Source organism: Manacus vitellinus, unplaced genomic scaffold (assembly GCF_001715985.3).
Source record: "Manacus vitellinus isolate BGI_N305 unplaced genomic scaffold, ASM171598v3 scaffold_1_pilon, whole genome shotgun sequence".
NCBI lineage: Eukaryota > Metazoa > Chordata > Aves > Passeriformes > Pipridae > Manacus > Manacus vitellinus.
Window position 1 is genome coordinate 50,231,080 of NW_021939396.1, and position 15,423 is coordinate 50,246,502.

At 37.7% G+C, this 15,423-nt stretch overlaps 1 protein-coding gene across 1 annotated transcript in view; it reads right to left on the reverse strand.

Annotated features, from left to right (window-relative positions):
• LAMA1 (laminin subunit alpha 1) overlaps window positions 1-14,916 on the reverse strand; it is an 83,575-nt gene extending 68,659 nt beyond the window's left edge. Inside the window, exons 1-4 of the mRNA XM_018075227.2 lie at window positions 14,859-14,916; window positions 9,859-10,029; window positions 9,400-9,512; window positions 1,128-1,370 (exon numbers count right to left, since the gene is read on the reverse strand). Coding sequence (XP_017930716.2) covers window positions 1,128-1,370; window positions 9,400-9,512; window positions 9,859-10,029; window positions 14,859-14,916 — 585 coding nt within the window. The remainder of the gene's footprint in view (window positions 1-1,127; window positions 1,371-9,399; window positions 9,513-9,858; window positions 10,030-14,858) is intronic.
• Between the last annotated feature and the right edge of the window lie 507 nt (window positions 14,917-15,423).

Sequence of the window (15,423 nt, forward strand, 5' to 3'; positions counted from 1 at the left end):
TTTTATGTTCTTATTTTTTCTGTTACTGCACTCAAAAAAAAAAAGGCATAATATTTGGATAGTGTGACCCAATTAATTATGTGTACCATTGGGAAAAATGAATGAGAAGAAAAAGTCAGTAAATTGAATCTCTGGCATCCTTCGAGCTGGAGTTGTATGCTCTATTAAATGTACATTACAAGAGGCACTGTTCGTACATAGTCAACCTAAAGGTTTTTTGGTTAATTATCTAGACAGGTTAAGTTTCTTTGTTCCATCTGATCTGTTGGGGAGATGCTAACATGACTGCAATAAACATTTGATTGAAGTGAATGGGACTTGATGTTACCGAATTTCATTGTTTTTTCTTGCTGATAATTTCAAGTTTATGTGAATGTTTGACACACTTTGGCCCTTAGCTGCATACATTCCAATCTTTATTTACTCAAGAAATAAAAACATACTGATTTCTATTAAGCTAAGAGTTACTAGCACTCTCCGTGGGATAACGCCACATTTATTATCACGGTCATACATTATAGCATTCACAACAGAATAACCGTGGTTTTAGTGTACCATTTCATTATGTGGCTGCCTCTATGTAATAAATTACACAAGTACCATGAATAGAGTTTGTTAAAAGAAAGAACAATCAACAACGAGGCTGCACAACTCATAGCCCTTTTAATTATGCTACATCCCTGAAACAATGCCAAGGCTTGTTTAGGAGTTCCAGCTGTGCCAAGCACTTCAACAGTGTTTGCAGCTTTATCTCACACAACCAGGTGTTCCTAACACAGGAGTTTTCTCTACTAAATGAAAAACCTGGCAGAACATAGGGCCTCTGTTACAGTCTTTCAGGATAAAGTAACTAATAATTCACAGCTAATAGCTACCATCAAATTATGTGGAAAGAGAGAACAAAGAGCTTAGTAATGGGAATACATAGAGCCAAAGACATGTTTCATCCCAACATTATAAAGTTTACTTTTCTGGTACATGATATAAAGACGATACCATTAAAGAAGATTAACAGATCACCTGGTAGCGCAGATGGCGATGAACTCTGTAACTGGAATTAAAAGGTTTTCAAATTGCTATCAGTCCATGTTCTTCATCAGAAACTACAAGTACAAAAACCAACATACCTCTCCATGTTCCAGGGGAACTAATCTGGAATAATAGGAGGTGCAGATCACTTCATCATCTCTCTTGTAAGTTGGCGGTCCAATTCTTGGAGTAATATTATAACGAGTTAAACATTCGGTATCACTAATTGCATAGTACTGCCATGGTCTGAACTCTGTGCCATCTATGGAGCGTTCCAAAATCCAGTTTCCAGGTCGTGGAGCATTAGCAGCTTTGATGATGACATATGCAACTTGAAAGACCTGAAAAAAAATGCAAGAAGAAAATTTCAATACTTCGTTATGCTCTATAAGACCACTAGAATCAAAGTGGATAGTAAATTAAAAACTTTAAAAGCAGTTTACATAGGGAGAGAGTAAAATTTGGTACAGTAACTCTGGACAAATTTTTTGCACAAACTTTTGACAAGGGGTCCATCTAATTGTGTTTAGGGCATCAGTCTATGCTGATGCAATAGCTGAAATCTATCTGCACTGTACATTTCAGGATTAGTTGGGTGTAACATTCATTCTGTGAGAAATGTGCTATTTAGCTTTTTTGAGCCTTTGAGGGATTCAAAAAGATTTGTGTATCGGTTGGGGGTTTTTTTGTTTGTTTGTTTTGTGTTGGTTGGGGTTTTTTTTTACATAGATGCAGCCTAAAAAACCCTCTTTGTTTCATATTTTAGCTGGGGATTTAATCCTCTTTGTAATAGCATTTCTGATAAGTTTTTTTACACCCTATATTAAAAATTTCTGTGAATTCCCTTTTCATTCTGTGTTAGTTATTTCAGCAGAAGACTACTTACAGACTGCTAAAAATACTGAGGGACAAATAAGGTGAATATGACAAAAATAATGGTGACAAAATAGCTAATATTCCCAAATAAAGTTGTGTAAGAGCTATACAGGTATCTTGACTATTTTTTTAACAACCCTGGGTCCAAAGTGAAATCCCCATCCACATAACAGCACCGTTCATCACTTCTGTGAGCAGGCAGAGCAGTAATTAAGTTCATAACACCTTTTAAATTACTTTGTCATGGGAGCTACATAACCCACACCGGCCCTGAATTAGCTATAGCATTAGACAAGAACACTGAAGTGCACTTATTGCAAAGCTACTATCTTCTCCCTCACCCAATACCTACGACATCACTTCACTTAAAAAGGCTGCATTTTGCAAATTCGTAACACTTCTATACAGGAGTTCAATGTTTCATACACACTAGAGTATCAAGCCACATTTAGGTGAAAGAAAAACTCTTTATTGTTCAACCATCTCAGAGGAATGTATTCCCACTTGAGCAGACTGCCTGGTCGGCTGCTATTATCATCATAATTCCTGTCTGCATGTGCAGTATTAATACTATGTTGAGCTCCAATTTGGCTGAAACCAGTTCTTTCATACATTATAAATTCAAATTTTTAGGCTTTTGTTTTGCAATACACATTAAAGCCAGAGCAAGAATAGTACTTGCCACATAAAAGGGGGTTTTGATTTTTTCAAATGGGGAAATAAACTCCCAAAGATAAATAGTAACTGCATTGTGTATGCAATCAGGAAACTACTTTTGAAACAAGACATTCTTTAAGTGAACAGAACTTTGATTAGGAGGTCTTGCACACATGACAAGGAAAAAAATTTGGTGATACTTATCTTCAGATGACATACTAACTTCAACACCTTAAAAAAAGTAAAACAATCTCAATTTCTTATTAAAATTAGATGGAATTTAAAACATGATATTCACTTGGTCTGATTTTTTTTACAGGCACTTCCCTTTTATCCTCTGAGACATCAAGCAGATACAAACAGAACATTCCTAGTTGTTTCAATAAATATGAAAATTCACACAAAGTGAGGATTTTGCCTACTGTGACATTTCAGCAACGCAAGCAGAAGCAAACAAAAGGAGAAGCCAGCTCAGTGTTTAGTTAGCCGTCCAGTCTTAGAAATAAAATTTCTCTGAGGTCTGTGAATGCTCTGTCGTTCAGCACAGTCTCAAAATTTGATTAAAGTTAAGTGAATATCAAGAATTATAATCCAGCTTCCATGGAGTTACTTTTAAATAAAACTTACATCATGTCAACAATCTCAGACTGAAAAAAAAAAAAAGGAAAAGCCAAAATATATGCTTTTAAAGGAAAAAGGAACATTATTTGGGGAGACTTCAAGTGAAGCAACTATATTCCCTACCTACAACCTGGATTTCATTGATTCAGTCAGAGGTAGTTGAGTTATATATACCTGTTTCGCACTCAGCTTTGCACATCATCATCATTTTGGTACCCTGAACCTGAAGACACTTGTATGTGACAGGTGTCACTTGTATGGGTATTTTCTCCATCACAGATAAGAACTTCGGAAAGCTTCAGAGAAGTTTTATTGACTGAGTTTAGGAACAGCTATGCACTTTATTTATTTATTTTTCCTCTCTGCTTGCTGTCATCAACTAAACTGCTTCCCTACTTATTACACAGTTGGCTGAACAACAAATGATCTACTTTTGATTACACTGAGATATTTCAAGACCCATTATAGTCTGCAGCTGATGTGGCTAGTTTTAAATCCAGTTCCAACTAGTAACAATGAGCTATCTTTCATCACAAACTAACTGCAGTCACTGCTGCAGAAGCAAAAGATATTTACAAGAATATGCAAGTTAAATTTACTTTAAATACCAAGTTTCTTGGTGAGGGGGCAGTGAAGGGAAAAGCCAATTAAAAATTATCATTTTCACAGCAACTGTGCACAAATGCAATGCACAATTCAATAAATTAAATTTTTTCAAGTCAATGTTTTTCCAGGAAAACAGTAGCCATGGTTGGTACCCAAGACATCTAGGGATTGATCTTTTCCGCATGTGTACAGTTCACAAACAGCTAAAATGCAGATATTTAACAGTATTAACGCTAAAGAAGCAGTGAAAAAAATCAGTAAATGATTCTATACACTTTTAAGTATGGACAGTATAGAAAACAATTGCCTTCTTTTCCCATGGATCCTCTCAACTCTCTTCCCTTTACACACATAGCTCATAGGTACCCAAAAACATTTCATAGGTAAATTCATAGGATAATTTGTCAGTCCCTGAAATAATATAGGTTAAATAAAGAAATTACGGATTTTGTATACATGCTCTTCGCCTCAAGAAATCAGAAGACAACCTATCAGTAGGAGGTCTATTCTCAGGGATTATGTTTCCAAGTAAGGGAATGAAGCTGAAGGAAAGGATCAAGGTCATCCATAGTGCTTGCTGACAAAGATGTTTAAAGAATTGTCAGTAGGTTTTGCAGACCTCATATCTCACAAACTCTGCAACCTAAAATGGATCTGAACCAATAAGTCTATGTAATTCAAACTGATTTTCCAACATCCTTTGAGCACTTCTTCACAGAATTTTATAAGTTCATTGGGTTTGAACATCACCAAAAGCAGTTTCTTACCGCTTTCCACATTCATTCAGTGCCCACCAACCAGCTACATGATAAACCTGAGCTGTGGGGCACAAGAGCTAATGATTTCTACACTTTAATTTGACTGTATAACTTTCCCAGAAATAACTTCCTTATTGAACTACAAGGGTAAAAAGGGCAAGTCAAAGCAAGTTAACAATTCTCAAGCAGCCATAGATTAAAAGTGTCATTTTACAAGCATTTCAATCCTGACTGTAAAGATCAGCCAACTAAACTTGTTCTAAGGAACCTCTTCTTTGCAGCAGCTGAGTTTAGTCAGCCAGCAGTGGGGACACAGCAGATGCTAGCCACAAATCCCCATTTCCAAGGGCATGGTCAGTGCTCTACAACCCACACAGACAACACACCCCGGCAAGCACAATTTTCCTGGTAGTCTTTCTGGATAAAGACTCCCAGTCACATTTTTCAATATCTGTGAATTGAAGACAACAACAGAGAAGATTCTGTCTTTGTGTAATTATGAGTATTTGAGCCTCAGGTTCCAAAAATTAAAAGCTAAAGGGAAAGATGAGTCCCAACATATTTTTTTTCTAAATTTCAGGAATATTTAAAGAACAGAGGTACCAACTTCTACTTCAAATCTACATCCCAATTCAAATCCAGACTCCACTTGATCTTGAAAAAACCTGAAAGGAGCATATGATTTCAAAACCTCAGGATTAACTTCAGTGTCCTATTGATGAGTGAAGAAAGGGAATCTAAAAAGCAGCTAAGTATGTTTTTTTAACAGCATGACCAGTCCTGTGGTGAAAATGTTTATTACAGCTAACATTACTTCACATATTTAAAATGAAACTGCAAAATTTATTCAGTTCAGTGTTGTCAACACATATAAACCTGGTTACAAGAAAAGCCTCTTTTTCTCAGATTTCATTTTGCTGTCTAAAATAATCTGTGCAAACCCTCAAAGAGTAGAAGACTATATAAAGGGATATTTTAAATATCTGCTTATATTGTTCACAGAAATGTCTTTTTAAGGGATAAAGATGGTTTCAGTCTTTTAGAGACTGTGAGGCTTAGCAATTGTTTGCAACATTTTGCTCTGAGTGTTCTGTGATGCTAAAAGTGCAAAATACACTAAATTCAGCAGAATTTCTAGTCTCATTAATTATATTTTCTTGAAGATTTTGATTCATTATGTGCAGCCGTTGTTTTGGAATAGAAGGAAAATTCATTTTATTTAAAAATTGCCTTGTAAGAATGTACAGATGAACACCCTGAATCTTGCATCATCAGTTTTACAAAGCCACAAAAGGCTTTTAAGGCAGCTTGCCACATACAACAAATTAGCATTAGTCCAGTGACGTCAACAGAATAATATTTTTTTACACCAGCAAACAATGTATCTCTACAGAAATCTGTTCTTGCCAGTTCATTTCAAGATTAAAGCTTTGTACAAATCATATATTTACATTCTTTTTTACTTTCTAATAGAAGAAACTACAAATTACTCTTATATCAGCCTCTGAGTGGCAATCCGAGGCAAATAGTCTTCATTTAATGGTGTCACAGATTAATATTTTACAGCTGCTCCAATCACACTGCGTAAATATGCAACAGTCAGCATTTATTAAAATCATAATTTCATAATATAACTGTCCAGGGGAGTCAAACTCAGGCAAAAATGCTGTTTTTATCAAAAACTGATGCTGCGTATTTTGTTTCTGTAAAACTAGCAGTGTAGGAAACACAAGGTCATAAATCAAATCTTAGTGTCTTGTACATCAATATGACACCTCATTGCTAAACTACTCTTTCCCCAGTTCTGGATCACTGCCAGATCCCCAGTTCTGGATCACATTCAATGGAAAGAGGGAGCCGGGGCAGGGTGGTGGTAGAGTGTGTGGGAAGGAAAGACAATCAGACATCTGGATCCTGGAAAGACTGAAAGGCACACTAGAATAAATGTACCTAGTTGTTACGGTGTAAGTGAGCTAAAGAATCCTGACATAACCCCTACCTACCATTATAAAATGCTTAGCATTAGCTATAAATAGCACAGATTCCACAAAGGAGGAAGATCAAAACAGCAATTTCAATATTGCTTTTATTAGCCAGACCTCTTCTCTCAATGAGATTCCATCAAACTGCTTTTCAGTCCAGCTGTTTCTAGACTAAATAAACTAAGTACAAGGTAGAATACGAGCTGAAAGAATGTCCTCTATTCCCTTCACCTTTGAGCCAAGAGATGAGTACAGCCTTAGAAATTCACAAAGGGTAAACTGGAGTGCAGTTTTCACCAGCTAAGGCAATCTTCCCCATATTTGCCAGACAAGGCTATGTTTCAGCACTCACAAACCCAATTGCTTAGATTATATCTCTAAAATGTACAATGATAACAATCCCAAGAAACAATCAAATCCTCTTAGATCTAGAACTTCTGGTAATTACAAAAGAACGCATCACAAATATGATCAGATGGTCATTTTTCACATCATGAAAGGCCACTACACTCTGGCAAGGAAAGTTGAAGGACTTGTTTACTTTAATATGCTACTTAACAGATTTCATGCACAAAGCTTGAAATGTAAAAAAAAGAAGTACCAATGCTAAAGTTATATTGTAATCCACGTAGTTACAGGTACTGACTTTCAGGAATACTTTTAAAGGTCCTAGAAGAGTATTTTAACTCATTCTCAAGCTAATGTATGAAGTAAACAATTACTAAAATCACTAAGGTCCTTCATACGCTTTTCTTTTGTTTTCTTTACTCGTGCTGACTCACTTAAAGTAAGCACACCAAGTCAGCTCTAATAACTCACTGACTCAAGCAATCTCTATTAACCGAATCCTTTCTCACAGACCATAATTTACATTCAGTTTGCATAGCCCTAGATGCCTTCTCTCTCTTAAAGTCTCTAAGGAAAACACAGAAGAAAGGCCCCTTAGGGGAAACTTTTCAAATCGAATTAGTGAAACTGAGCGTGGGTCAGGAGAGGAAAGATGTGCATGTGGTGAAACATCAACAGCACTAAGACTGGAGAATAGAAGATTTAGAGGGCAGCTCAAACAATTTCCACAGTGAAATTGTTCTAGGAGCATAAAAACTAAGGCATTCCCTCCTTCATTTTTCCTTCCTGTTTGTCCATCTACAAACTAAACACAAAGCTAACTCTTCAAACAAGAAAGTCTTATCCAAACCTTCTGTCACTGACAAAAGACACCTTGTGATTATTTCCCTAAAAGTTCTGCTTTCTAATTAAAGAGCAAACTAGGCACTTGCTTAACCTATGCTTCATTTGAAAACATCAAAGTTAAACCTTCCATTTTAATCTTTAAAATAACCTTCAAACTGGGTCTAGAGATCTTGCAAAAGCTTCTTACCAACTGTACACCTCAAATATGCATTTCTTAGTAAGTAACAAAGCTTCTTCCAGAGTTTGGAAGCATCCATGTATTAATAATGAATTGCTGAGCTATGACTTTCAAACGACTTAGTTAGCCCAGTGCATAGATATGTTCAAAGCAAAACAACAAGAAAAAGCCAAGAAAAATACATTTTCTTCAGCAATTGTTTTGTCTTTTCTTGGAATAGGGTAAAAGACTTCTGATTCTTCCATGTCTAACAGACAAACTAATAAATTGGCAAATACTCTGTACAGTTGAGCAGCCTAAGAATGATAACCCCTCCAGGTCTGGACATGAAGTGCCAAAACAGAGGAACCAACTTCTGTCCAGACAGTTCCAGATTCCCCAGGGTCAGAAATCACTGTTTCAGAAACATAATCCCTAACTCTTCAGAAAAGCTGACAGCAAAAGTTCATAGAAGATATAATAGAGAACATTTCTTCCCAGGGCTCCTTCCAGCAAGATAGTGATCAGAATCAAATCAGAAAAGAAGCACAAAATGACAAATCAACTTTTCTTTTAGCAGCACCACTTTTGCCTCATTTTATGCATGTTTTGCACTGTAGTCCTTAAGGATATCCCTCAACTGAGGAAAGTCAAGACTTCCCAGGGTTCTGGATATCCTGCAATTGAACTCTTTGACATTTTACACTTCAATCTGACAATTATGTTACAGTAACAGGTTGCAAAAACACTGAGAAATTTAAAAAGTTTCACTTGTGACCTACTGAGAGATAATTGATGTGAATGCAATAACCCTCCAGTCACTTACCTTTCTCTCCTCTGAAACTCATTATCTGAGTTACAATACCTATGGATCTAATATTTGGAAGTATTATGTGTTGTTACCTTACAGCAAATGGCAGTATTTCACCTATGTCCTACTCCAAATTATTTACTCTTTTTAAGAAACTGTACAACAATCAGGTGATGGGCTGACAGTTACAGTTAATAAACAGAAACAAATGTATCCTCACATATAAAATCTGTGCTTAGGCCAATACCCTGAAAACACTGCTGCTTAAAAATAAGTCCTTTATAACAGAGACTTCAAGTAACTCGTAAGAAATCAAAGGTGGAGGAACACAATATCAGAGGATTGCTGGGGAAAAGACAGAAGGGTCAGGTAGAGGAAAGTTATCAAGACATAAGGAATTGGTACAGATGGAATAGGTTACCAAAACAGAAGAAACATGGACGAGAGTTAAAAACTCTCATCCACACATATACAGTTGTTACTGTGCCATGATAGGAAGTCTGATAGGAACAAAATCTTCAAGATGCTCTAAGACAATGATTGAAAATCACATCTGTTTAAAATCAGTTCATATTGGCATATTCAGCCAAAGTGCTATTGAAGAGTTAACTCGCACATATCCTACCACTTAAACACAGAGGAGCTGCAATCAATTGCATTGGCTTATATCTACATACATTTAATTACACTCATCTAAATGTTACTCACCTGCCTTAAATCCAAGGTGATGGTGACCCAGTGGTATTGCCTTCCATTCTGAATGCTGGGACTCTGCCACCAGTTATTGGTACCATCAATTGCACTGGAAATTGGGTGCTGCTCTGTTTCAAAGCAAAATAATTAAACATCTCTTGGAAATAAATCTCACTGCATTTTTCTAACCCAGCACATTTATTTCACACTGAGCACAATTTCTTCCTGTCATAAAAAAGTAAAAGCTGATATTTGCCCTCAGACAATAAGGCTGTCATTGGATCCTGCAGTGCTCAATGGTGATAGAAGGTGCTCACACTTTCTGTCAGCCCTTTGCTCAAAGGTAGTTGCACTCACATAGTAGGGAGACTAAAACTAAAACATATTTGACAGCAATACACTCTGTATTCACAAGGAATGGTTAAAAGAAAGACACAAACCGATGAAACAAAAAAAGAAACACATGAAACTTGCCTTTGGGATTGGCACTGTGACTGTCACAGACACGGCACTGGGCATTGCGGAGGGGCCGTCCAGGGACATGCTCCACCAGTTTGCAGAACATCTCTGGTCCCTTCTCCCCACAGGTGGCATTGGTGGAGATGTGAGCATTGCTGGCCAGGTTCAAAATGGCAGGGAACAGGCCTTGCAAGAAATAACGTGACATTGTAAGACATGCAAAATTGGCACCCTGACAGCAATATCCCTGTTATTTCACTCCACATTTGCATGCTTTATTCTAAGGAAAACAAGAGTTTTTGCAAACCAACTTTCCCACTTGGAAACCTTCCTTTGCACTGTGAATTGATCAAAACCAGGAGGGCAACTGGCCCACTGCCAGAAGCAAGGAGGGACTGTACAGCACGCACTAAGCTGGTATGGAAAACAGCATTTAACAGGAGCTCTCTGCAGCAGCAGCAACACCACCAGCCTGAACAACATGCTCCAGGCTTGCAAGATTTAAGGACTGAACTTTAGCCCTTTGCTACAGGTTCTTCTGCAGTCTTTGTAAAGTCTAAGGGATATTGTGCTTGCTTACTTATTAATCTTTACACAAACACTTTACTGTACATTCAAATGGTGTTGTTCTTGTGCACTGGAATAATGTAACAAAAGACAAAGGGTTTTCAAGATTACTACTACCAGACCAGGAATCCTCAGCCTTCTCTAAAAGGAGTAAAGTTTTACTTTGGCTTGAAGGCTACTGATAAAATGTCAAGAATACTGTATGTCACAAAAGTTAAGCACAGCTTCTCAGTAATGTTGTTATCAGTTTCAAGACATCCATCCTGAGCTAAAAAGCTTTTATTTCTTTCATAGTTATGATGTAACAGATACTCCATTTCCACTCAGAAGCAACTCTAAAAAACAGAAATTAATTTGAAAAGTCCTGTCTTTAGAGATTTCTGCCCATTGGGCAGAAATCAAAGCTAAGAGCCTTGGTATGGTGTATTAAGAGTGCGACAAGAATTGTCAGTGTTGCAATAGTGTGGTATGAAAATCACATTTTTCTTCTGTTATAAGGAATTCTGGAAACAACAAAAAAATAAAACCTTGTCATATTTGGGAAAACATAGGCCTTTTTCACTGCTAAAGCTGTATGAATTATTTTATTTCATTATCTACAACATACATCAAAACAAACTGTAATATTAAAATTTGGCTTTTCTTAGCTGTTCATGCATATAAATATCTCAAATGTGGGTGCCAAGAGGATGATAACAGACTCTTTTCAGTGGTACTAAGCAAGAGGATGAGAAGCAGTGGCCATAAACTAAAACATATGAAGTTTCATCTCAACATAAGGAAGAACTTCTTTACATTGAGGGTGGCAGAGCACTGTAACAGACTGCCCAAGGAAGTCATGGAGTCTCCCTCTCATGTTCCTGTGTAACCTGTTCTAGATGACCCTGCCTTGGCAGGGGGGTTGGACTAGATATCTCTAAAAGTCCCTTCCAACCCTAACAATTCCCTGATTCTGTGTTCTCAACAAGGCAACGTTAAATATTCCTTTAAAGTGTCTTTGCTCAGTAATTGCATTGCCCTGGAAAGCCTGGAGAAAAGTTTCAGTGTTGTTTAAGACTTGCCTTCAGCTATTGAAAATCTGGCTAAATCGTAACCCTCTGTACCACAGCATGAATTACAAATGGTGTGTTTTCAATTGTGCTATACTTGAAACTTAATAGGAGAGAGACGGAGTTTTTTATTTTTTTGAATCCTGACTTAATTTAAGTTAAATCCAGACTAGGTCAGATGCCTTGTTCTCATGATACCTAAATCTGATGCAGATGAGGATGTTAAAGTCATCCTATTGATCACTTTAGTGAGGCTCTTTTGTCAGTAATGTGCTTTCTGCAGAGGCTTCTCTCACCTCTTACAATACATGTGCAGTGTAGCTCCAGATCTATAGCTGAAAGCAAAGAAGAAATGCCACCCCTATTGGACAAGAAAGCTCAGTGGTGGAAGAGGGTATCTTTTCTTACGTTACTTTCCAATTACATAAAATCTTCCTTATTTGGTATTCATTACTGTTCTTGCAGGGGTCTATCAACCTGTTTTCAAGAGCTATCCATTCATCCCCAGGTCATTCACTACCTTCACTCACGTTACAGAGTAGCCCTGCCATTTCTTTCCAGGATCATTTGTTACAGTGACATAAGTTATCTCCAATAAACTTTGGTATGGGGAGTTGTGCCAAAGGAAGACCAAAGATATCTCATGATGAGTTTTCTGGGTCCCACAGAGATAAGAAGAAAGCACACTTCAATCCAAGTGAGTTGCACTGGAGTTTGGCCCCAGAATCCAAATAAAGAGTTTGTTAGCTTTGCTCTGCAAGGTACTGCATCTCTTCAAATCCTAGTTGATTATGTTCACCTCTGAGTCTCTTTAACCCCATTACATATTAGGTGAACTGCAAAGGTGCAGCCACCTTTGCAGCAGGGAAGATTGAGAATAATGTAGAAGATGATTTATTTAGAAACAATAAGCATCTGCAATAAAAAAATTGGGGAAAAAGGCAAATTGCAAATAAATGAGTTGCACCTTTAAAGAACTTTGTTCCTCTTCAGTCTTTTAAGAAAATTTAGGCACTCAGAGTTTGGAGTTCAAAAGCTCTTAGATGCTCCTCTGCCAATCTCCATTCAACCACTGTCTCCCCCCCTCAAAAAAAAAACCCCACCAAACATCTGGTAATATATATTTTTATTGCTTCAAGGAAGAGGTAGGTATGATAAAGATGAGCAACCACAGAATCAGTCACTTAAATGAGCCCTTTACAGATAACAGGTGACTGTGGTCATATCCTGCTATAAAATCCAAGTGGCTGTAACAGACATAAAACTCCAGCAGAAGATCCCATGTTTCTTTAAACTGAACTTTTGGCAAATTATATTTGTGCTCTTGAAGACATCACAGAATCACAAAATCATTTAGGTTGGAAAGGTCCTCTGAGATCATCAAGTCCAACTTTTGATGGATCACCGCCTTGTCAACTAGATCATGGCACTAAGTGCCATGTCCAGTCATTTCTTGAACAGCTCCAGAAGCAATGATTCCACCACTTCCCTGGGCAGTCCATTTCAATGTTTAACAACTCTTCCTGTGATGAAATTACTCCAAATATTCAACTTGGACCACCCTGGCACAGCTTGAAGCTATGTCCTCTCATCCTGTTGCTAGTTGTCTGGGAGAAGAGGCCGACCCCCCCCTTGCTACAGCCTCCTTTCAGGTAGTTGTAGAGAGTGATAAGGTCTCCCCTGAGCCTACTTTTCTCCAGGCTAAAAAAACCCAGCTCCCTCAGCCACTCCTCATAGGACTTACTCTCTAGACCCTTCTTTATATAACTTTTACAGTTGTCTATCTAAAGTATAGCACAAATGATTGATTGAATTGGATTTATCAAATTATTCTCACTAGAAAGGAAGGCAAGTGCTACATATAAAACCATCACTGTTTTACTGCTGAACTTTCAGGCTCCATTATCACACTAGATGACTGAAGTTTTGAACCAGCCTTGAGAGATAGCAACAGCCACATGGATCTATATAGAATTCAGCAGTAGACTTCTCAGCTCGCTAATCAAGTTTGATTGACTATATTCTATTTGTAAAAATACCTTGCAACCAACTTTGCATTTAAGTATTTGCTACTTCATGTTTCCACCATTGGGCCCATCTCTGGGCATTTCAGTTCAGCATTTTGCAAGAGACTGTAGTGGTCCTGAGAAAAGCTGGAAGAATTTTTAAATCCAGCTCATTCACTTCTAACTGCTAGTCAGCTCTTTTCATGGTAAGGTGAACTCGATTTTGTTCCCACCTACTCTGCTGCTCATTTGCCCCAGAGATTCACATACCTCCCAATGCCAGAAACTGAAGTGTATAGATGCTAATTTGACTTTGAGAAAGAATAGCAACTGGTTTGCTACAGCTCAGCGCGAAAGCCAAGCACGTTTTAATTAGATGTTCAGGCAAGTTGCTCTATTTGTAAGGCCTTAGTTTTAGACAGATGTGTGACTAAAACTCAGTAGAGAAGAACTGAAAAGCTGAGTTGGTACTGTCAGAACTATGTCATTCAGAGTTTTCCTACAGGAAAGGTAAAACAGCCCAAGCTCAGAAAAAGCAGAGGGAATCACGTCCATAATAAGGTGATCTGCAATATGGATATGGCAGAATTTGACACATTCACATCCCGCAATTTCATTTCTTCAAGAAATGCCAATAAGGAATAATTCAAAGGCTGGATGGATTTGCTGTATGCATAGCTCAGCAGGCAGACCTTATGGTGAAGGACATCGCATTAATATCTCACAAAACGTCAGGGAAAAGGCTTGTTCATAATGAAGTCAGGTGTAATGTATTTAGATGATGAACAGGTGGTCAGCATGCAGTATGCCAGGGAAAAGGAAGATGGGCAAAGAGCTTTGAGGTAGATGAGGCAGTCAACTTCTATTTTATGGGCCTTCAATATGCCTATTGACTCCAATGCTTCAGAATGAATGGGGACAGTTGGAGCAGGCAGCTTACTGGGGCAGATTCAAAGTGCTGACAATTCACATAAGTCATCATGGATTGATACACATCAGCCATCCTAAGTAAAGGATGGCTGTAGCCAGGACAGCTATCTCTCTATTGTTAAGTTAGTGGTCAATCATACCGCCTGCACTTCTTTAGGAATTATTCTACTTTAAATCAGGTTCTACAGAAGTCCTCAAAAGCTCCTCATTGCAGATGTAAGTACCATCATCTTTTGCCTGGAGACTCAGTTTATTTCTTTGTGGGTTTGTAAGTTTTTACTTTGTTACAGATACAGACTACCAAGCACCCCTGAAGTTTTCACCAAGAAGCATTTCAAGGATTAGGGACATTTCCAGGGTTCTGTGTGACCTGTGCATATCTGTTGCCTCATTCTGGATACACCTGATCTACTGCACCTGAACAGATCAATTCCTTAGTACTTATGCAGTGGGTCTGACATACCCTGGACTTGACCATTTTCTCTAGCTCCGATATCCTGTCCATGTACAGCAGCATCCATGCACTCCAAAGACATTAGACTTATTCTCCATGCTCAGTCTACAGCACATACACATCACTAATGCAAATATAGAAACCATATGCACTTGTGTGCCATTTATTTTTTCTCTTCCTTATATTGAAGAATTCACAGTTTAGGACCCTTGGCTGCATTCTGTACAGCTAGATTTGAATGAAACCCCAATTCCATTTTCTGATTAATGATTTTTCACTTAGGAAATTAATAGTATTTCATCACTGTTCTGTTTTGGGTAGAAGAGAAGTGGATTTGTGCATTTTGGTAAAATCCATGCATTACCTGTGTTTTTGACCATGTTTGACTTTATGGATTCTCAAAATGTGACAGAGGTTGAAAATACTTTTCACAGATGGCATGTAGAAAAAGGGATACAGTCCCCAGAATAACAATCTTCCTAGCAGAGGCATAGCTGATTAAAATAATTTCTTTTACAAACACAGTTGTAAAAACAGAAGGATGCATGTAAGAGTTCTGCTTTACACAGGCTTC